Source organism: Mus caroli, unplaced genomic scaffold, assembly GCF_978045245.1.
Source record: "Mus caroli unplaced genomic scaffold, Mus_caroli_1 scaffold_8, whole genome shotgun sequence".
NCBI lineage: Eukaryota > Metazoa > Chordata > Mammalia > Rodentia > Muridae > Mus > Mus caroli.
This window is the reverse complement of record NW_028227263.1, coordinates 121,629,235-121,652,403: the sequence shown is the minus strand read 5'-3', so window position 1 is coordinate 121,652,403 and position 23,169 is coordinate 121,629,235. Positions and strand designations below refer to the sequence as shown.

Sequence of the window (23,169 nt, the reverse complement as noted above, 5' to 3'; positions counted from 1 at the left end):
AGGTAAAGCTTTTTATACCATCTTTATTATCCAACATAAAACATAGAACATTCATTCATACAGACTGGACACGAACATACATGAATTGAACACGAGAACAGATTGGTACACCAGACATTAAACAAGACACAAAAGGGGACACAGTACTCTTGCTATAAACCCCAGAGAGAACAAAGCATGGCACTCCTGAAATTTCTCTCTGCTTTTTGGGACATTTTCCTCCCTCATGATGCATTTTTTATTTTTTTTCTTTTTCTTTTTTAAACTGGGGCAATCCACCTGATCCATAACTTTAAACCCTTCCTTCTTCCACCTAAGCAGCTTTCTAAAAAGCTGCGGCACAACACCTGTTTCCTTATCTAGTTCCGATTAACAGACTGCTGACCCAAGCAGAACCAGTGTTGGGTTAGCACTGATTCAAACTTAATTCGTATCCTACCGCATCCTCAGCAACACTTTACAAAACTGAAATTTTAAGCTAGCACTAGCATGTGTACCTGTCCGTTGCTCCGATGCCCGATATGAAGATCCTTTCCTGTGGAGCTCCACAGCAGCAGCGTTTCTCTTAGCATCCCTCTGCCATTCTTCAGGTCCCAGTTCTGGTGCCAAAATGTTGCAGCCCGACCAGCAGTCCGCAACGTGAACGGTTCAACTGAGGATTGCAGCTCGAGCTGAAAAGAGAGGAAACTAGACAGGATGAAAAAGAAACGGAGCCGTGTCTCTGATCAAAGCTCTCCTTTACTAGTTCCGACATTCAGTTATAAAGGAAGGGGGAGGGAACCCGATTTCCCGCCAAGTAACTCGGGGTCCAGTAGCAGGATGAACACATGTGTGGCTCCAAAGCAGCAAAGCTACAGGGTCCAGCAGTGGGCATGGCAGAACGAATGAGCAGGAAACTCCACCCCTGAGCCAGCAGGTCCCAGGCTGGGGGTGGGGAGGCTACAATTTCCAAGTGGATCAAGGAACTCCACATAAAACCAGATACACTGACTCTAATAGAAGAGAAAATGGGAAAGAGCATCCTTGAACACATCGGCACAGGCAAAAATTTCCTGAACAGAACACCAATGGCTCAGGCTCTAAGATCATCTATAGATAAGTGGGATCTCATAAAATTGATTAGCTTCTGTAAGGTAAAGAGCACTGTCAACAGGAAAAATGGCAACCAACGGATTAGGAAAAGATCTTTACCAATCCTACAGTTGATAGAGGCCTTATGTCCAATATAATCAAGAAGTTAGACTCCAGAGAACCAGATAACCCAATTTAAAATTGGGGTACAGAGCTAAACAAAGAATTCTCAACTGAGGAATACGAAGGGCTGAGAAGCACATGAAAAAAATGTTCAACATCCTTAATCATCAGGGAAATGCAAATCAAAACAACCCTAAGATTCCACCTCACACCAGTCAAAATGGCTAAGATAAAAAGTTCAGGGGGGCACGGTCCTCTACCCCTGCATGGGGTATGACTGTGTGCCTGAGGGCACTCTTGAAATATAAGTCCTCTTGCAGTTTGCAGCAAGACCGTTTCTTGTGAGTGATTTGGAGTGTCGCCTCTCCTGAGTCAGAACATGGGGGAGTTCTGTTGACCTCACGTTGTGGGTCTTTCATTTTAGTGCATTGGCCGGGAAACGTGACCACCCCTCACACCCAAGAAACGACTTGGAGATATGGGGATTCCCCTCTGGGACCAGTGTCTCTGTTCTGAGTGTTTGTTTTCTGTTCTCTGAAATGAACACGTGCTTGTTGTGTTGGTTTGTTTGTCTGTGTCTCATTCTTTGTTTCTGAAGCACTGCACAGTCTGAGTTTGGATCTGAGTTTGGTTTCTCTGGTTTTGGTTGTCCCAGTGGAAGCAGACAACAGTGTTTGTAGACGATGGGGTTTTCTGAATTGTGTGGGCTTTGTACTTGCAGGTGTCCTCTCAGACTGTAAGGACTGGAGGACTGTGGTCAGCAGACGTGCTAGGAGGACCACAGGCTGCTGCCCTGGGAAGTGGGGAGAGCCAGGGATGCCTGGTAGTCTCTGGAGATAATCAGAGGGACTGAGTTCTATTATTGAAACGGAAGCTTCCACCTCAGAGACCATCTAATACTTTTGCCTGCTTGTGGAAGACGAGAAAGGGTTGTGTGTGTCTGGATCTGTTGGTTTCTATTTGTGTGTTTTTGTGTATGTGTTTAGAGCTATGTGAAAATCTAGAGAAGCAAAGGTAATTCTCATAGGTGCCGTATACCCTGACTAGAGATAGTTTACACCTGAGACATGAGAGAATGGGTTTGAGAAAAGCAGTACTCTCCGACTATCTGGGAATAATTTGGTGGGAAAAAAAAAACAGTATCAATTGGTCTTTGGATCCCTGCACCTGTAGTTAGAAGTCTAGTGTGGCCAGAGAAGCCCTGCTAGGAGCTGATTGTAAATGCTGCTCTTAAAGGGACCAGCAGCTTCTCAAGTCTATAGTAAGGGAACTGATGGCTGTTTTTCCTACAAAAATCTCTGTGCTTGTGATTATTGGATTCATCAGGTAACAAGGTGCTCCTCTGTAGGCAGCCAACGCCTAAAGGATGGTGTCAGTTTCCGGTACACTGTGGCCATAAACAACACCACTGCGCAGGAGCTAGCCCAAATCTGGCACCAACCCCTCCTGAGCAGATGCATGCAAATTGAGGTGCCAGCAGACTGACCAATCCCAGGAGGACACAAAGCTTTCCCTGTGCAGGGGTGTATATAAGGATTCCTCCCTGGGTTCCCAGGGTTCCTGTAGCAGCATTGAGGAGTTCCTGCAATAAAGGCTGTTGAGAAGAATCCAACCGTGTTGCGTTTTCCTTGCCGGCCGATGTGGGTGCAACATTTTGGTGGCCTGCACAAGGACCTGGGGATCTCGTGTATTCAGAGCTCTTCAGCTGAGGAATGGCGGTCCCTGTAAGTCTCACAAATTGATCCCTGATTAAAAGGGGGGGGGATATGTTTTTCTTGCCCATGGACCCAGTGTGGGTAGCTCTTATCCGTGTTGTTTCATTTTTTGTAATTTCTGGCCTCTGCTTTTGTTTGATAGAAGCAGTTAAGGCAGGTCAGAAAATACTCATGTAACAACAAGAAAGTATGTCAGAGGAAGATAGGAAACGCATAAGCAAAAGAAAAAAAGGGGCGAAAAAGAGAGAGAAAAGGAGAAGGGAGAAAAGGCAAATTCAAAAGGAAAAGGAAATAATGAGAAAGAAAAGGAAATAGCAAAAATATATCCCTCATTAAAAGACTTAACAATAAGTTCAGCAAGTTCTAACTCCAGTGACTCAGAGCTTGATAAAGATGAGGAAGATGACCTAGAAGAAGAGGCAGCTCGGTATGAGAGGGATAGGTATGATCAGGATTGGCCATATAGAGCCAACCCAGTGAAAAAGGGAGTGTTGATTAAGAAAAGGTCGAAATCGAAAGTACCAACAGCTCCACCTTTCATCCTGATTACACTGGAAAAAAGAAGTCCGCTAGGGCTGTTAGACCAGGTACCTCCTTCTGCCCAGAGGTGTGGAAAGAAATAGGATTAACCTTTCCAGTTTTTGTTGATGGACAGGGCAGCAGTATCACGAGCCAGTGGATTTTAAAACTATTAAGCAACCAGCTGAGTCAGTCCTTACCTACGGGGTGAGTGCAGCCTTTGTAGTTGCACAGGTCTAAGCACTTGCTACACATTGCCTCACCCCGGGGGACTGAGACTTGTTTCTGGGTTTAGGACATTTTGCTTTAGATCAAACAAATTATCCTGAAGCAGTCTATGCCCAAATAAATGAGGTAGCTACCAAAGCCTGGAAGGCATTGCCGAACAAAGGCACAGTCTTAGGCAATCTTATGAAAATCTTGCAGGGTCCCACAAAACCATTTTCAGATTTTGTAGCACACCTCTTTGAAGCAGTCACTAGAATTTTTGGAGACCCTGATACAGCTATGCCTTTGGTGAAGCAGCTAGTATATGAGCAATGTACTAAAGAATGCAGAGCAGCCATTACACCCTATAAACATAAAGGTTTAGAAGCATGGATGAAAGTTTGCAGAGAACTAGTGGGCCCGTTAACCGATGCAGGCCTGGTGGCAGCTGTAATGCAATTGAGCAGATCTAATAATGATGCTTGTTATAAGTGTGCCCAAAGAGGACATTTTAGAAGAAACTGCCCTGAAAATGAAAAATGGGCTGCATTAAATAAACCTAGACAGCCAGGCTTATGCCAGAAATGTAGGAAAGGAAAACATTGGGCTAATGAATGCAGATCTACAAAGGATATAGAAGGCTGACCATTACAAGCAGGATATGGTGGCACCAGACCAAAAAATGGACAACGGGCCCATGTCCCCAGGGCCCTCAAATATATGGGGCTCTTCAGAAAGACCAGAAGAAACCTTGGCCTTCTCTCCATCATCTGAGAGACTGCAGAGAGCCACTACTGGCTCCCCAGGATTGGACCTCCACTCTACCACCAGACTCGTATTAACCCCACAGATGGGGGTACAGCCCATAGATACAGATTTTAAAGGCCCCCTTCCCAAAGATAATGTAGGACTATTGCTTGGCCGCTCATCTTCTGCTTTAAAAGGATTACAAATTACCCCTGGAGTGACTGATCCAGATTATACTGGGGTTGTGAAAATCTTAGTGGCCTCCCCCAGTGGCATTTCAGCTGTCTCCCCAGGAGATAGAATTGCTCAATTATTACTGTTGCCAAGTTGGCATAAATATTTCCCAGCAAATAATAAAATAAGAGGAGAGAGTGGACTAGGTTCTACAGGTTCTCGGTTCACTTTCTTATCAATGGAATTCGGAGATCACCCCGTGTTAACTTTAGAGGTTGAAGGACGATCCTTTTTAGGATTATTAGACACTGGTGCAGATCGCAGTATCATCTCCACTCATGATTGGCCCCCAAAATGGCCTTCGCAAACCTCATCTCAAAGCCTCCGTGGTCTAGGTTATGAGACTGCTCCCCTTATAAGTGCTAAGGAATTGACTTGGAAAAATGAGGAAGGTAAGTCAGGGAAATTTTTTCCTTATATTGTGAATATTCCTGTGACCCTATGGGGTAGGGATGTCTTAACCAAGATGGATCTTAGATTAACTAATGAGTATTCCCCACAACCCCAAGAAATTATGTCTAGTATGGGCTACACTCCTGGAAAAGGGTTAGGAAAGTCATTACAAGGCATGACTATGCCAGTGCCTGCAAAGTTCAAACAAGATAAAAAGGGATTGGGTTTTTCCTAGGGGCCGTTGAGGGTGGTATACCCATTACTTGGAAAACAGAGGAGCCTGTATGGGTTCCTCAATGTCCTCTTTCCTCTGAAAAATTAGTAGCTGCCAGAGAATTAGCAGAGAAACAATTGAAATTAGGACATATTAAACCTTCCCAGTCAACTTGGAATACACCCATATTTGTGATTTAGAAAAAAATCAGGCAAAGGAGGCTCCTGCGTGATCTTTGAGCCATTAATAATCATATGCAGATTATGGTCCCAATATAGAGGCGTCTGCCCCTACATTCTAGTTTGCCCAAAGAGTGGCCTATTATAATCATTGATATTAAGGATTGTTTCTTCTCTATTCCCCTTGCATTGTGTGATAGCGAGCACTTTGCCTTTACTCTACCTTCTGTGAATAATGAAGAGCCTGATAAATGGAATCAGTGGATAGTTTTACCTCAAGGGATGGCAAACAGTACTACTATGTGTCAACTTTTTATAGGAGAAGCCCTACAACCTGTCCATGATGCATTCCCAAAATCAAGGATAGTACTTTATATAGATGATATCCTTCTTGCCTCAAAGAATAAAGAAAGTTTAGATGAAGCCTATATTAATCTAGTAAAAGAATTAGATATGAAACAATTATTTATAGCTCCTGATAAAGTTGAAATGGGAAATTTAGGAGAGCTCTTGGGTGCTCAAATAACTCCACATTTTATTACACCTCAAAAGATAGAATTACGTAAAGATCATTTGAAAATATTGAATGATTTCCAGAAGTTGTTGGGAGATATAAATTTGATTCATACATATATCAAACTATCAAATTGTAAATTAATCCCTCTTTTTGATATATTGAAGGGCGATCCACAGCTTTCATCACCTCGTGCTCTCACCCCTGAGGCCCTAGTAGCATTAGAAAAGGTAGAAAGGTGTTTAGAAAAGGCCAAGCTGTATAGATTGAAAGAAGAAGAAGACATCCTCCTATGTGTTTTGAAGACATTCCGTCAACCAACAGGAGTGTTGTGGCAGTCAGGTCCTCTATTGTGGATTCATCCTCATGTGTCTCCCAATAAAACCCTTGAATATTATCCCATTGCTGTAGCTCAATTAGCGATTTGGGGCATTAAATCCTGTATTCAACATTTTGGAGCACCCCCTCAGAAAATCATTACACCTTATAATGCTAATCAAATACAGATCCTAAGTTCTTTGATAGATGATTGGGCCATATTGCGCTGTAGTTTTGATAGGCAATTAGATAATCATCATCCCAAAGATCCTTTGCTACAATTTTTTAGTGAACATCCAGTGATTCTCCCCAAAGTCACAGCATCTAAACCCATATCGGGTGCATTGGATATTTATACAGATTGTTCTAAAACAGGTGTTGGTACCTATGTAGTTAATTCTCAAAAGCCCGTTCTTTTTCAATACAATCCTGGCACCCCGCAACTTACTGAATGTAAAATTGTGTTGGAAGTATTCAAAGCTTTTAAGAAATCTTTTAATCTAGTCTCTGATTCAGCTTATGTAGTAAATGCAGTGCATGCATTAGAAATTACAGGACCCATTAGACCCACCAGCCCTGTGTGCAACATCTTAATAGAGTTACACAAATTGATTTGGAAAAGAACACATAAATTCTTTATTCACCATATTTGAACTCACTCTACCTTGCCAGGCCCTATGGCTGAAAGAAATGCCTTAGTGGACACTAGCACTCACATGAAATTTATTTTTGACACCACCGCACTGGAGCTTGCAAAAGATTTTCATCAATTGTATCATGTTCCTGCTGCCACACTTCAGAAGAAATTTGATATCTCTCAAGCCTCAGCACGAGATGTGGTGTTACAATGCCCACAGTGTGTACAGTTTCACCACCCTCATGTTGGTATTAACCCTCACGGATTGATCCCTTTAAAACTGTGGCAAATGGATGTTATTCATGTCTCAGCATTTGGAAGATTAAAATATGTTCATGTTTCAATTGACACCTGTTCAGGTGTCATTTTTGCCTCCCGCATGTCCGGTGAGAAATCCCGCAACGTGGTTGGCCATTGCTTAGAAGCCTGGGCAGCTTGGGGAAGGCCAGATAGTTTAAAAACTGATAATGGTCCTGCGTATACATCAAAATCTTTCCAAACCTTTTGCAAAATAATGCAGGTTAGTCAATCTACTGGCCTTCCCTACAATCCACAGGGCCAAGGCATTGTGGAAAGAGCATATCGAACCTTAAAAGAACTCTTACAAAAACAAAAAGGGGGAATCACCGATGGCCGGCCACCCAAAGAAAAATTATCTTTAGCCCTCTTTACTTTAAAATTTTTAATTCTGGATGAACATGGTCGTTCATCTGAAGATAGGCATGCCATGACCTCGCCTATCCTTAAACAGGATGTCAAATGGAAAGATGTCTTAACTGGAAAATGGTATGGCCCAGATCGCATTATTTCAAGATCCAGGGGAGCTGTTTGTGTTTTTCCACAGGGTCAAGAACACCCGGTTTGGGTACCAGAGAGGCTGATGCGAAAATTGCTCCCCCCGACAGAAATATAGATTGTAACAGTTCCAGAAGGACATATTTTTAGCAGAGTGTTGGCAGGGTATACTGCTGTCGTTGTGAAACTTCCCACCTTTGTGCCTATAGTAGATTTTGAAATATTTGTCACCTATGCCCATTGATGCTTCTCAGTGAGTGGTCCAATTTGAACCCCTTCTCCTCAAATCTTTGCTTCTGTTTGAGAATGAGTTCATTTACCAAGAAATTAGGATAGAGATGGTCAATATTGTCCACAACATAATTGCACTTGGGACATCTATTATTGTCCTCCAAACTCTGATGAATATACTTGTAGCAAAAGCTGTGGCCACATTTTGTCATCTATGCCTCCTCAATCATATCAAAGCAGATGGGACTTTCTCTTATTTCTCCTTGCAACCTTGAGGAATTCCATAGGAATAGACTTAGTTCAAGAACAGGATGAAGAATTGTATAAAGTTGTCCAAATGTCCTGTGTCTCATCTACCCCTCTACAAGCTAATTTCTCTTAGTCTCTTGAACAGAGTCGCCTCTTATCTAAATACCTTAAAGGAAATTGGTCGGCTAAAGCAGAGCAGTTGTCCAGAAAGCTGCTTCTCCAGATTGCCAAACTCAACAGCACTCGACTAGACCCTATCACCTTGGGGGACTTCACCTCCTGGATCACCAATGCCTTCTCATTCTTAAGGAATGGGCAGGAATGTTGGCATGGGGGGCAGTGGTCCTCCTGGGTTGTGTCTTTTGTGTCTGGCTATTGTGTCAATTCAAATGAGAGCATGCTCAGTATAAGGCAGTGGTGTACAAAGCATTGATGGCGATTAAAGATGGTGCATCTCCCAATGTTTAGCTGGCCTCTTTAAAAAATTAAGAATTCGCCCTAGGTCATCTGGCAGTTGTAGTCACACAGATCCACCGTATCCAGTGACGACAACTTTCCTTATGCACAGACCAACCTAAGACACAGGGCCTGGAGGCAATAGGGTAACCCTATGACAGGTAAGGCTGTGACATGAAAGGATTGACCTAAGACAGGAGCCATGGCTGATAGACAGACTTGCCCAGACCTAGTCCAACATCATATTATTAAACAACAAAAGGGGGAGATGTAGGCAGCCGATGCCTAAAAGATGGAGCCGGTTTCTGGTACACCGTGGCCGTAAACAACACTACTGTGCAGGTGCTAGCCTGAATCTAGCACCAACCCCTCCGTAGGGGGTGCATGCAAATTAAGGTGCCAGCAGACTGACCAATCCCAGGAGCACACAAAGCTTTTCCCTGTGCTGGGGTGTATATAAGGAGTCCTCCTGGGTGCCCAAGGTTCCCATAGCAGCATCGAGGCATTCATGCAATACAGGCTGTTGAGAAGATTCTGACCATGTTGAGTTTTCCTTGCTGGCCAAGGTTGGCGAAACACTCCTCTCTTGAAATTAAAGCTAGAAAAAAAGAATTTTGTTTGGTTTAAATAAGCAAATGTATGCAGCCATTTCATTTTTGTTTCTGAATAGTTTTAAAGGTATAAATATGTTTTATATGTCTTGGTTATAAATTATTGGCTCATAAGTTATTGGTTATGATTAAAAATTTGTAACATTTGTAACAGAAAGTTGGCTTAAAACTGGTATCTCTGGGTTGGAAAAATGCAATAATTCAGAACATGTGGCATGAGCCAACCCATGGAAACAGGTCTCTAAAGCTATGCTTGAATTGGGTAATATTCTATGTAATTCTTATCCTAGAAACCAGACTTATATAAGATAGAATTTAGGGCAGTGACTTTTTGAGGAATTGAAGGCTGCACCTTCTTGCGTTTGTGTGCAAGAACAGGCAGCCAAACTTTGTAGCAAGTAGTGTTTTTGGTGTTGATTTTTAAAGAAAATGGATTGTTTACACTGTTAAAATTGGGTTTTGCTTCCCAAAATTGTGGTTGCGCTCTGGTGTTACAAGAGAAATCGAAAGTGAAGGCTTCTCCTGAATCAGAGCCAAAAGCTAGGCTCCTCCAAGATCTACCCCGAGTTTGAGAAGCCTCCTGATTAGCCTAGTCCACTGCCTTCCCCTTATCCACCGCCTCAACCCCTGCCGCTGGGGAACCCCGAACTCCTTGGGGCAGTGGGAGGCGGACCCACTGTGGGTACATGGAGCTGGAGAGCACAGAGTCCTGACGGACTCTGGTGGATCCTCCCAACCTTCAACCCCGTCATTACTGGCCATTTCCCTCTGCTGATCTTTATAACTGGAAAACTAACCAACCCCTTTCTCAGAGGATCCCCAACACCTCACAGGGTTGGTGGAGTCCCTTATGTTCTCTCATCAGCCTACTTGGGATGACTGTCAGCAGATACTGCAGATACTCTTCACAACTGAGGAGCAAGAGAGAATTCTGTTAGAGGCTAGAAAAAATATCCCGTGAGCCGACGGCGGCCTACACAGCTACAAAATGAGATCAACATGGGATTCCCTTTGGCACTACCTAGTTGGGAATACAACATGGCTAAAGGTAGGGAGAGCTTGAAATCTATCTCCCACTAATTTGGCGAAGGTAATAGAAGGTATATTACAAGACAGAGAGGGAGAGATGGGATGCAGAAGAAAGAGAGAGGTGGGAGGCAGAAGAAAGAGAACAGGAGGGATCGTAGACAAGAGAGAAATTTGACTAGAATATTGGCCACAGTGGTTAGAGAGGAAAAAAAAAAAGACAGGACATAGACAGATAGAGAACCTGGACAACAGAAGACCAATGTGCTTAACAGAATTAAGTGAGTTGGAGTTCCGAGCCTCAGCTAAAAAGGTTCAGCTATGTCAGACTGATGTTACTTATTTGGGATACACCCTTCGAGGCAGGAAGTGGTGGCTAAAGAAAGCCAGAAAAAAGGCTGTAACTCAGATCCCCACCCCAACTACACTAAGGCAAGTAAGAGAATTCTTGGGCACTGCTGGCTTCTGCAGACTCTGGATACCTGGGTTGGCGATTTTAGCTGCCCCGTTGTACCCACCTAACTAAGGAAGGAAAGGTGTTTTGTGGACCCCAGATCACCAGAAAGCCTTTAAAGAAATTAAAAAGGCCCTACTGATGGCCAGCCTTGGCCTTGCCTGACCTAACCAAGCCTCTCACTCTTTATGTGGATGAGAAAGCAGGTGTCACCAGAAGAGTCCTTACTCAGACTTTGGGACCTTGGAAAAGGCCAGTGGCTTATCTATCCAAGAAGTTAAAACCTGTTGCCAGCGAGTGGCCTTCTTGCTTAAAAGCTATTGCTGCCATAGCTCTACTTGTCAAGGATGCTGATACGCTCACTCTGGGACAACAAATAACTGTACTGGCAACCCATGCTCTTGAAAGCATTATCTGACAGCCTCCTGACCAATGGATGACCAATGATCGTATGACACATTATCAGAGCTTTTTGTTGACTTAATGAGTGACCGTCAATCCCCCTGCTGTCCTCAATCCCACCACCCTACTGCCCAAGACTGATGACTGTTCACCTACTCAATCACTACGCTGACAATCTGGCAGAAGAAACTGGTACTTGAAATGATCTGAAGGATCAGCCTTGGCCTGGGAGTCCAAGCTGGTACATGGATGGCAGTAACTTCCTGGTTGAAGGTAAGCAGAAGGCAGGGGCAGCAGTGGTAGACAGGAAGCAAGTGATGTGGGCCAGCAGCCTCCCTGAAGGGACGTCGGCCCAGAAAGCCAAACTTCTGGCTCTGATACAAGCTCTACAAATGGAAAAAAGGGAAGTCTATCAACATTTGCACTGACAGCAGGTATGCTTTTGCCACTGCATGGAGCAATATACAGACAAAGAGGTCTGTTGACATCTGCAGAGAAAGACCTAACATGGTATGGCTAAAGGGAATCAGATGGCAGACCTAACCACCAAGCAGGCAGCCCAGAGTGTTAACCTTCTGCCTGTAGCAGAAAAGTCCAAAACCCCAGGACCCAAGTGGCCATACACCCTGGAAGACTGGAAAGAAATAAAAAGATAGACCAGTTCTCTAGGATCCCAGAGAGGATTGCTAAACCTCAGAAGGGAAGGAGAGCCTACCCTACAAAAAGGATCAGAATATGTCCAATAGATGCATTGTCCAATCCACCTAAGAGCTAAATATCTGCAGAGACTGGTTAGAACATCCCCTTATCATGTTCTGAGATTACTGGGAGTGGCTGATTCAGTCATCAAACTTTGTGTGCCTTGCCAGCTGGTCAATGCTAATCCTTCCAGAATGCCGCCTGAGAGAAGACTGAGGTGAAACCAGGCAAGTATGGTAACAAGTACTTATTAGTGTTTGAAGACACCTTTTCAAGCTGAGTAGAAGCTTTTCCTACCAGGACTGAGATGGCCAATGTGATGGCCAAGAAGATCCTAGAAGAAATCTTCCTGAGATTTGGGATACCCAAGGTAATCGGGTCTGATAATGGACCTGCCTTTGTTGCCCAGGTGAGTCAGGGACTGGCCAAGATATTGGGGGTTGATTAGAAGTTACATTGTGCATACAGGACCAAAAGTTCAGGACAGGTAGAGAGGATGAATTAAACCATTAAAGAGACACTTACCAAATTGACAGCAGAGACTGGTACTAATGATTGGATAGCTCTCCTACCCTTTGTGCTCTTCAAGGTTAGAAACACCTCTGGACAGTTTGGACTAACCCCCTATAAATTACTCTATGGGGAGCACCCTCCACTGGTAAAAATAGCCTCTGTACATAGTGCTGACGTGCTGTTTTCCCAGCCTTTGTTCTCTAGGCTCAAGGCACTCAAGTGGGTGAGACAGCGAGTGTGGAAGCAGCTCCAGAAGGCCTACTCAAGAGAAGGAGACCTGCAAGCCCCACATTGCTTCCACGTTAGAGATTCGGTCTACATTAGATACCACCATGCAGAAAACCTTGAGACTCGGTGAAAAGGTCCTTATCTTTTACTCTTGACCACCCTACTTTCTACCCTTATGGGACCCCTTTTGATTTTGCTTCTGCTTTTAATTATAGGTTCATGTGTGTTAAATAGGCAAGTTGCCTTTATTAGAACAAAAATTAGTGCAGTGTAGCTTTTAATTTTGAGACAATAGTACCATGCCCTAAATGATCAAGTGCATTAGGGAGAAGATAGTGTCTAGTTCTAAGATTAGAAATACTAACAAGTAGAAGTGGGGAATGAAACAGTATAACATAAAAACAAAATGCTAGGCCTTTAGGCCCAGGCTTGAGAATGTGACCTTTGTGACTCAATTCTCCAAGGTATGCTAATCATAAAACAGATAGTGACATTCCTCCACCCACCTGCTTCCTGGGTTCAGGAAGTGTTCATTCAAAGAAAGTCACCCTGACCCACCCTGACCTTTGCTGGAACCCACTATGCAAAGGTGCTATTGTTAGAGGCTCCTAGAAAACTGTCTTGACTTTCCACTTCCTCATGACTCTTAACTGGTATTTTTGGTATTTTCCAACAATGCCCTCCCCACCTCCTTGAGTGTGGTTTCTTCCTTTAAATACCGCCTTACCCAGCTACTCGGGGCACCTTGGTCCTCTAGCCCTGTGTGGTGTATGACTGTGGGCCCAAGAGCACTCTTGAAATAAAAGTCCTCTTGCCGTTTGCATAAAAAATTTCAGAAAATTGGACATAGTAGTATTACCAGAGGATCCAGCAATTCCTCTCCTGGGCATATATCCAGAAGATGTTCCAACTGGTAATAAGAACACATGCTCCACTATGTTCATAGCAGCCTTATTTATAATAGCCAGAAACTAGAAAGAACCCAGATATCCCTCAACAGAGGGATAGATACAGCTACTAAAAATAATGAATTTATGAAATTCCTAGGCAAATGGATGCATCTGGAGGGTATCATCCTGAGTGAGGTAACCCAATCACAAAATAACTCACATGATATGCTCTCTCTTGGGTGTTGAGACAGTCCATTATAGCCCATGCTTGGCCTCTAACTTGCTCTGTACCAGTGATTACTTTGAACTCCTGCTCCCACCTCTCAAGTGCTCTACCAGGCCCAGTTTTATCTCCTTGAGCACCTCTGGAAAGAAGCTTGCTATCCTTCCAAACAGACTTTTTTATTTTTGGAAATAAGTTAGAATACTCTTCTGGAAACTGAAATCAAAATTACTCTGGCCCCTGCTTATCTTCAGGCTCTGGAGATGCTTCTCCATTCCTAATTGTTATCTGGAGCAGCTTCCAGAGAACTTACTTAGCTCTTGGCCCTTCTAGAACTGGATCCCCTCCTGGCTGTTGTTTACATGTGATAACTGCTGACTGAAGTAGCCTAGGCTGAGCTCAGAGCAGGTGAGCTGAATGGTGGAATAAGAAATATCATGGATGTATTAATAGGGCACAGGCTAAATAATATGAGGAGACCCAGCATGGATGGATATGTTAGAGACAACTTGACTCCTAGTAGCCTGCAAAGATCTGACCTAGCCCTCTGAAGATGTATTATAATTATGCAGCCTGGTCTTCTTGTGGGACACCTAACAATGATAATGAAACTGTCTCTGACTCTTGGATAATTTGGGGACCATTTTCCTCCTATGGGTTTCATCACCCAACCTTAATATAGAGCAAGGTTCCTAAATTTATTGAAACTTCATATGCCATGTTTGGTTGGAGGCCTGCCTGTTTTTCATGGGAAATGAGGAGTGGACCTGCGAGAAGAGTGGAAGTTGTAGGGTGGAACTGGGAGGAAAAAGACAGAAAGGAAAATATGATGAAAATGTAATAAAAGAGAAGAGAATTTTTTAAAGGCAAAAGGGCTGAATGTTGCTCTAGAACTAGAAAGCATGCAAGCCATACTCTTTCCATGTTAAAAACACTGAGTGAGTTATAAAAGGAATGTAAATGGTGAGATGAAATTATGATATCTGTGATCTTAAAATTTGTAAGATCAAAGTCAATACTCTAAAACCAATGGAGTTTCTATCAATGTATTGATCTTCCCTTGGCAATATCAGGAAGAGGTATGAAAGAAAAAAATATTTAACTTATCAGGGTTGATTTAATCCTATTTTTCCTCATAACAGTTAAAAATACCAGAGTTGTCAGTAGAGATTGCTCAGAAATCAGAACCTCTGCAACAAGGTTAGAAAAACGGTTCCGTGTATAAGAGAACTGTCTGCTCTTACAGAGGATCTAAGTTCAATTACTAGCACCCACATGGCAGCTCACCAGAACTCCAGTTCCGGGGGATCTGACACTCCATACAATGTACATGCAAAGAAAATGTCAATGCACAGAAAATAAAAATAAATGAATCATTTCAAACAAAGAGTTGAAGGAAAATCTTAAATTTCTGTTTTCAAACAGGCACTTGGGTCTCAGAACAATAGGTGGCTTCAGTTCCAGGGGATCAAATGCCATCCTCTGACCTCTGGGGGTAGCAGACATGTTTTTAGTGCACCTACTTACATTCATGGAAATATTCATACGCGAACTCATAGTTTTTTTGTAAGAGAAGGCCTGCATATGGTCAGACAGTATAAATAACAAGCTGAACAAGGGAGGGACTAAGGATGGCCTGATATTAGATGAGGATGGAGAGAGGGAGGGAGGGTCACTTTTCTTTCTGTTATGAGTGACTCTCTGCCCATGGTCTGGTGCATGACCAGGCACCCATAACTCTATGAAAAGCACTCATGGAGTCACAGGGTAATTTTCAAAAGAGGACATGAAGTTAGAAACAGAACCTGAAGGAAGAGACACAGGACCTGCATGTCTACATCAGGCCCTCTGTATCTATATTATAGCTGAGAGTTTAGTGTTTGGGGGATTTGTGAATATTTAAACAAGTGGGTCTCTCACTCTAGTCCCTTATCTTGGACTCCTTTCTTTTGTTTGTCAGTCTTGTTCAATTTTGATGTGTTAGTTTTTTCTCATAGTATATTGTTTTGTTATTTTTATTGGTTTTTGTTAATATTCTTAGTTTTACTATTATCCCTTTTAAGCCTGTTTGTTTCCTAATGAGAGACAGAAAGGGAATGGATATGGATGGGAAAGGAAAGGTTTAGAAACTTTGAGTAAAAGTGGAAGAAGAAACTGTAATCAGGATATACTACGTGAGAAAAAAATCTATTTTTTATAAAAAATAAAATACAAGGAGGACAGAAAGCATGACTTGGGATATATTGGAAAGAGTAGAGAAATGGCAGAAAATGAGTGGTATGTGAATGATTTATTCATTGTTAATATATGTAAGTTTTTCTAATAATAGAAAACAAAACATGTATATTCTCAACTTTATGAGGTAGAACCTTGCTGTGTAGCAGTGCCTAGAATCATACCACTTACTAAGAAGGGGCAGGCTTCAAACATGAGATGACAGTTCACTATACCTTTCACGGGCTAGGATTTCAGGCACATGAAATTCTTTAGTTCTTAATAATATTAACTTGGAGGATTTCATTCAATTTTGGGGGTCAAACTCAGCTCACTCATCAAGCTCTGTGCACATCTACTCTTTCAGCCCTACCCATCCAACTTTCTATTGACTTCTATTTCCATCAAATCCATTCCTCTTCAGAAGATGGCCTTCTCCACAATGTGACTAACCTGACAGGGGTCAAATCTTTTAAAAATTGAATCTCTGTATCATCAATTATCACTTAAAATAGTGCCTTAAAACAGTGGACTTTGTGCCCGCCTTCATCCCACTATGCTGGGATATTGTTAGTGTCTTAGTCCTCTTCACTTGCTGCAAAAATCGCCATGAATAAAACAACCAATGAAGAAAGGGTTTACTTTTTTACAGGTTACATGAATCATCAGGGGACACCAAGGCAGGAACCCAGAACAGGAACCTGAACTTAACAACTGAAGCTGGAAGAGAAGATTGGCTTATTGGCTTGTTCCCCATAATTTACTCAGTATGTTTCCTGTGCTATCCAGACCACCTTCCCAGTGTGAGCGCTTCCCCATTGACATAGGAACTATCATATCAACTATTATCAAGAAAATGCCCTACAGAATTGACTACAGGTAATTTGATGAAAGCGTTTTCCCAATTGAGGTTAGTCTACCCAGAAAACTCTATCTTCTATCCTTTTGACAAAGAACTAACAGTAATGGTTGGGCTTAATCTTGTAAATCCCTCAGGATTAATATCTCTGCTCCTCCCCTGTTGTATTCAGAAAACATTGTTTCATTGATTTTATCAACTACCTCTGGCTCTAAAATTCTGCTCACCTCAAGTTCTACAAATACACTTAAGCCTTGGTGGAATAGGTATGATATGTACATTCTAGTACTGAGTGAGCATACCAAACTCATATTGCTGTGCAACGACCAGTTGACTATTCCTGTGTTAATTAACTTCCAAGTAGCTTCTCTGATGAGGGTTGAGAGATGCACTGATCTACAAGTGTAGCAATACATCATCAAGAAATGTTTCAATTCTCTTCATTAAGAAGAACACTAGTATTAGGTTCTGTATCTGCCCACAGACAATACAAATAGTGCCTTTTGTGAGTTCTAGCTCATAGACAGAGCATTAAGTTGAATAAGAAAATAGTAAGTTTCACACATGACATATATGTCACTCTTGAATCAATGAGTATATATCATCAAGGCCATAATTGCTGTACTTGACAGGGTTCACAGAAGGGAGGGGTTTCTGACTACATTTCTCTACCAGTACTGTATGTAGCACCTTTTAAGTAAGGGAAAACTAGGGGCTGGAGAGATGGCTGGGGCTGGAAAGATAGCTCAGCAGTTAAGAGAACTAACTGCTCTTCCTGAGGTCCTGAGTTCAATTCCCAGCAACCACATGGTGGATCACAGCCATCTGTAATGAAATCTGATGCCCTCCTCTGCTGTGTTTCTAGACAGCAATGGTGTACTCATATATAATAAATAAATATTTTTTTAAAAGAAATTGAAAACTGGGTTTTCCACATGAGTGCTTCACCCTTTCTTTTTTTTTTCAAATAGAGTTAATTTAATAAAATTATCAGTCAGCGTTCTCCACCACATAGACAATCACATATGCAAATTATTACCATCAGTAGTAATTGGTGCTAAAATATAGAAATCACATTTCATTCATCACAGTATCTGTTCCACTGAGCCAATACATTTTAACAAAAGAGTAACAAGCTCTTCTCTAGGAAATAATTATAAGGCATTTCTCTTTGTGCAAGAACCCATTGATAAGCACTATTTCAAAATTCAACAGTTTACTCTTGTAAAATATACAAGGCTTATATCTAGAGTGACATTTTTATATTTAAAAAAAGAGTATTGTTCTAGTATCTTTTGTTGAAATTTTTGTCACTGCTCCATAATATGGCCTTTATTCCCATGTCTAACATCAGTTCAACATATAGTATATTTCTGGGATGTTTATTCTAATCTATGTATCTATCTGTCTGGTTGTTTGTTTGTTTTAGGTTTCTTGAACTTTTTTATTTATACATTTTTAATTAGGTATTTTCTTATTTTACATTTCAAATGCTATCCCAAAAGTCCCCCATACCCTCCCCACACACTCCCCTACCCACCCACTCCCCTACCCACCCACTCCCCTACCCACCCACTCCCCTACCCACCCACTCCCCTACCCACCCACTCCCCTACCCACCCACTCCCCTACCCACCTACTCCCCTACCCACCCACTCCCCTACCCACCCACTCCCCTACCCACCCACTCCCCTACCCACCCACTCCCCTACCCACCCACTCCCCTACCCACCCACTCCCCTACCCACCCACTCCCCTACCCACCCACTCCCCTACCCACCCACTCCCCTACCCACCCACTCCCCTACCCACCCACTCCCCTACCCACCCACTCCCCTACCCACCCACTCCCCTACCCACCCACTCCCCTACCCACCCACTCCCCTACCCACCCACTCCCAATTTTTGGCCCTGGTGTTTCCCTGTACTGGGGCATATAAAGTTTGCAAGACCAAGGGGCCTTTCTTCCCAATGATAGCCAACAAGGCCATCTTCTGCTACATATGCAGCTAGAGACACGAGCTCTGCAGGTACTGGTTAGTTCTCAGGGCCCCCAATGGAGGAGCTAGAGAAAGTACCCAAGGAGCTAAAGGGGTCTGCAACCCTATTGGTGGTTCACCCTCCTTTCTTATACCCCCTGTGGACACATGAGTGGCATACAAACCTTCAAAGTAAGTTCCAGTCTGATTTCTGCATGTTCTGTGTGTCTGGTATATGGTGACTTCAGCCTCTACGTTTTGGAGAATTGCCAGTACACATGGTAATAGCCTGTGATGCTTGGGGGTGGGGTGGACTGTGGTTTGAGAGTTGTCAAGCAGCTAGAAAAAGAAGTCACCTAATCCTGGAATAGAGGTTTACATTAATCAATGTGAAATATCTATTTGGGGGACTGTCTACCTAATATAGTGCAGTCTTATTAAAACATTTGAAATATGCATGTGAACGTATTACAGGATACCCCAATAGCACTATGTTTCTGTACAGTTTTTTTAAAAGACACTTAGTGATAGTTATTCCTCTCCATAGTTTCTTGTCTACATTCCCTCCTACATACACTGAAATTAACAGTTCATGTTCCATTATAACTCTTAGTTTTTTTATAACACTGTAGTCTATTTCCATTTTTCAACATACCATGACTTTTACAAACACCTGACATTTAAGATTATTCCTCATTATACATGTAATATTCAATTAGCCAACATAAATTTCACAGTTGAAATCATGGTTGTATGCTCGTCCTAGACAAACATAAGTTATCTGAGCAATTAATGACAAGTTATTCTTTTTTGTCTTATTTCCACATATATCCCATCTAAATGCTGGTATTTTCATTAGTAAAAAAATACTGTGCAATAATAACTTGTTTCTCATACATCCAAGTGTATGTTCTTTGTGCCTAAGACAATCTTGTTGAGGTATGAATGTCTATAATGGTTTAGAACATACAAGTCTTATATTTATAACCTGAGTTTTTACTTTTCATCATTGAATATCAAAATAAGTCCCTAGTATTCTATTATACCTAGAGAAGAAATGAGTGTGGATGGGTCTATTTATTTCTTTATGATTGCTGGATCCATGTCTTTGTTTATTGTATACCCAGGTTCCTTCTTTATACAGCAGATTCTCAGATACTCAGATAATATACAAAGTATATTAGACTTCTGATAAGGATTCATGAGTATGTCAGAAAATAAGTCATCATCTACCTTCAAAGAAGCGGATACTGGAATAACCCCAGGACCCAGGTGGGGAAGAGTAGCTTCAATTAATAAATTTGTCAGAAGTATGTGTCCTGGGATAAACATGGGGAAAGTTGGAATGATGCAACTTCCTGGGAAATTAGGAAAGCTGAATAACTTCTTGCCAGTTTTCTCCAAAGACCTATTGTCAGTATAATTTTGCAAGAGTGAAATAGTACTCTGTATAAATGCACATAATGTATCCCTTGTTTTAATCTTGAGCGCCCCAATTCACATTTGACTACAAGATCAATTCAGAACGTAGATTCTCCCAAAGGGAACATGAAAACGCTCCTCTAACTTCTGCCCAGGTACTCATTAACACCTAACAAACTCCTAGACATCATTAGTAAGCATCAAAAAGGAATGGAGGTTTGCTCTGGGGATAAATGATTTTTCCTTCATTGGAGGTATCCCAAAGACACCATGCAGACAAATGTGCGGACGCCACAGATGACACAATAATATACTCTCTGAAGGATGTCACATCCATGTACCCTATTATTTTTTGAGACTGGAAAACTAGACTCTGCTGGGTTACCTTCAAAGCACTGCATCGAGACTAAGAAACCAATCTCCATTCCCTTGCATTCTTTCTCAGGCAAAGAGTGACACAGAGAATTCTTCAATGTAACAGGCACTATGAGATATGATTCTTTAAGAGCTGGGCTCTGCAGCTGGCCTTCAGATGAGCATCTTCATCCTGACTGTGGCACAGAAGGTGGGATTCTTTCAACCATAGATTTCTGCTTAGAATTCTTTTCTCCTGTCTTCAGTGAAAATTGTGTTCTATAGCCAACATGAACCATTATTTCTTTTATAAGACTGCAGTTTAATACAAATAGGTAAATATTTTCCTTTCATCTCAAAGAAATGTCTGTGTCCTAGAATAGTACTCAGCAGAAAACAGCATTTAGTGTAACCTATGCACGTGAGATGTTGAATTTTATCTGGTGGGTAGAGGCCCTCATGTTCCTATAGAAAACAAATAAATGAGTAAAGTGGAGACTAGGCATCAACTTGCAAAGGGTATAATACTGATTGTGTTAATAATTTTGGCAGGAAGCTAGAGATGATGTAGGTAAGACTCTGGCACCTGACATTTTAGACCAAAAATTAAGATCAGAAAAATTGTGAATAAATGTAAATTGTTTGCAGTTGGTTTTTTTCACATGGAGGATACATATGTAAACCTATGTTCATCTGTGTGATTAGAACACAGGTGGATTTATCACAAATATTTCATATTTGGTTGTGTGGATGAATAGCATAAAAAATTTCTCAAAAGCCAACAACTTAGTATTCTACAACTGAATTCAGTTTCCAAACCTTATTGATTGTTATATGTAACCATACATGTTATTAACATACACATTACTTTAAACATGTTACTTTAATATAAGGTCATTTTCATAATTATTTTATGGTGTATTTTTCTTTTCTTTTCTTTTTTATGGATTAATTTATTTTATTGATTAAGATTCATTTCTTTTTCAGCCTCTTCTCTCTCCTAATTATGTTGAATTCTGATGCCAAAATCTGATGAAGGACTCTTTAATTTATTATTGATTAAGTGATTTTTATTAATTTACATGCCATTTGCAACATCCTCCCCTCCTAATTGTATTGAATTCTGATGATGGAATTACATACTCATACTAGTCTCTTTCCTGTCTTTATTAGTAATCAAAAGCCCATGGTATGTGAAAATGTGTGTTATTGTGTAGGTTATTGACCTATGTGATCATAAAGATGTAGTTGCTATACAAAATATATCGAGGCAGGAGTGATTCAATAAGTATAAAATATTATTCAGAGTTACTGTCCCTATATTGTTCTCCAGGCAAAATTCCTTTATTGTGAAAGAATAGTGTCTCACTTATCAAGAGAAGAAATTATCCCAAATCAATTGATAAGCATGGACAATAGAACAGACTCCTGAGGATAGCAGTGTCCTGCCTAATCATCACTCCAGAGTTGAATTAAGGCCTCCTTATGTCTGCTCATGATAAATCCCTGAAAACCACTGAGGAAGTGGCTCTTCAGATCCTCTTGCTTTGCCAGTTTGGAGTTGGAACTGTGGCCAATGTCTGTCTATTTGTCCATAATTTCTATCCAGTCTTGACTGGTTCCCAACAGAGGTCCAGACAGGTGATTTTAAGCCACATGGCTGTGACCAATGCCTTGACTCTCTTGCTCACTATATTTCCAAACAACATGATGGCTTTTGCTCCAAGAAATCCTCTAAGTGACCTCAAATGTAAATTAGAATTCTTCACTCGCCTGGTGGCAAGAAGCATAAACTTGTGTTCCACCTGTGTCCTGAGTATCCATCAGTTTGTCACTCTTGTTCCTGTTAATAAAGGAAAACTTATACTCAGAGCAAATGTCACAAACATGGCAAGTTATTCTTGTTACAGTTGCTGGTTCTTCAGTCTCTTAAATAACATCCACATTCCAATTAAAGTCACTGGTCCACAGATAACAGACAATAATAATGGCTCTAAAAGCAAGTTGTTCTGTTCCACTTCTGGATTCAGTGTAGGCATTATCTTCTTGCGATTTGCCCATGATGCCACATTCATGAGCATCATGGTCTGGACCAGTGTCTCCATGGTACTTCTCCTCCATAGACATCACCAGCGAATGCAGCACATCCTCACTCCCAATCAGAACCCCAGAGGCCAAGCTGAGACCAGAGCAACCCATACTATCCTGATGCTGGTGGTCACATTTGTTAGCTTTTATCTTCTAAATTTTATTTGTGTCATCTTTCAAACATTTTTTATAGATTCTCGTCTCTTTGTGAGGCATGTAGGTGAAGTTTTTATTGCAGGCTTCCCCACAATTTCTCCCTTACTGTTGATCTTCAGAGATCCTAAGGCTCCTTGTTCTGTGCTATTCAGCTGTTGAAAGCCAGAGTCACTGAAAAATGCCAAACACAGAAGGCAGTTTTATTAATACCATTAAGCATTTCATTCCATAAATATGCGTTAAACTTCTTTTGCATGAACAAGTCATGGTTCACACTACTTACTGCTCAATACATCTAGAATAAAGAAGAAAAGAGGCAAAGACAGCTCATGATCAAGAGCCTTAAGAGGTATAATCTCAGGACTAGGGAGGATGCCAACATCCAAATGAACATCTTCCCATGAAAGATCGTGGCAAACTCTTCACTCTGGACCGTGGTGAAGCTGTTT

General features: G+C 41.6%; 1 protein-coding gene across 1 annotated transcript; it reads left to right on the top strand.

Annotated features, from left to right (window-relative positions):
* Window positions 1-21,931: 21,931 nt before the first annotated feature.
* Window positions 21,932-22,879, top strand: LOC147003387 (vomeronasal type-1 receptor 4-like). Its single transcript, XM_085842051.1, has one exon. It carries the CDS (start codon window positions 21,962-21,964, stop codon window positions 22,877-22,879), a length of 918 nt encoding a protein of 305 aa, XP_085698177.1. The 5' UTR covers window positions 21,932-21,961.
* The last annotated feature ends 290 nt before the right edge of the window (window positions 22,880-23,169 follow it).

Bases quoted from the DNA above. Each gene is read 5' to 3' on its own strand.
- LOC147003387 (XM_085842051.1), top strand. From the start codon at position 21,962: ATGTCTGCTCATGATAAATCCCTGAAAACCACTGAGGAAGTGGCTCTT.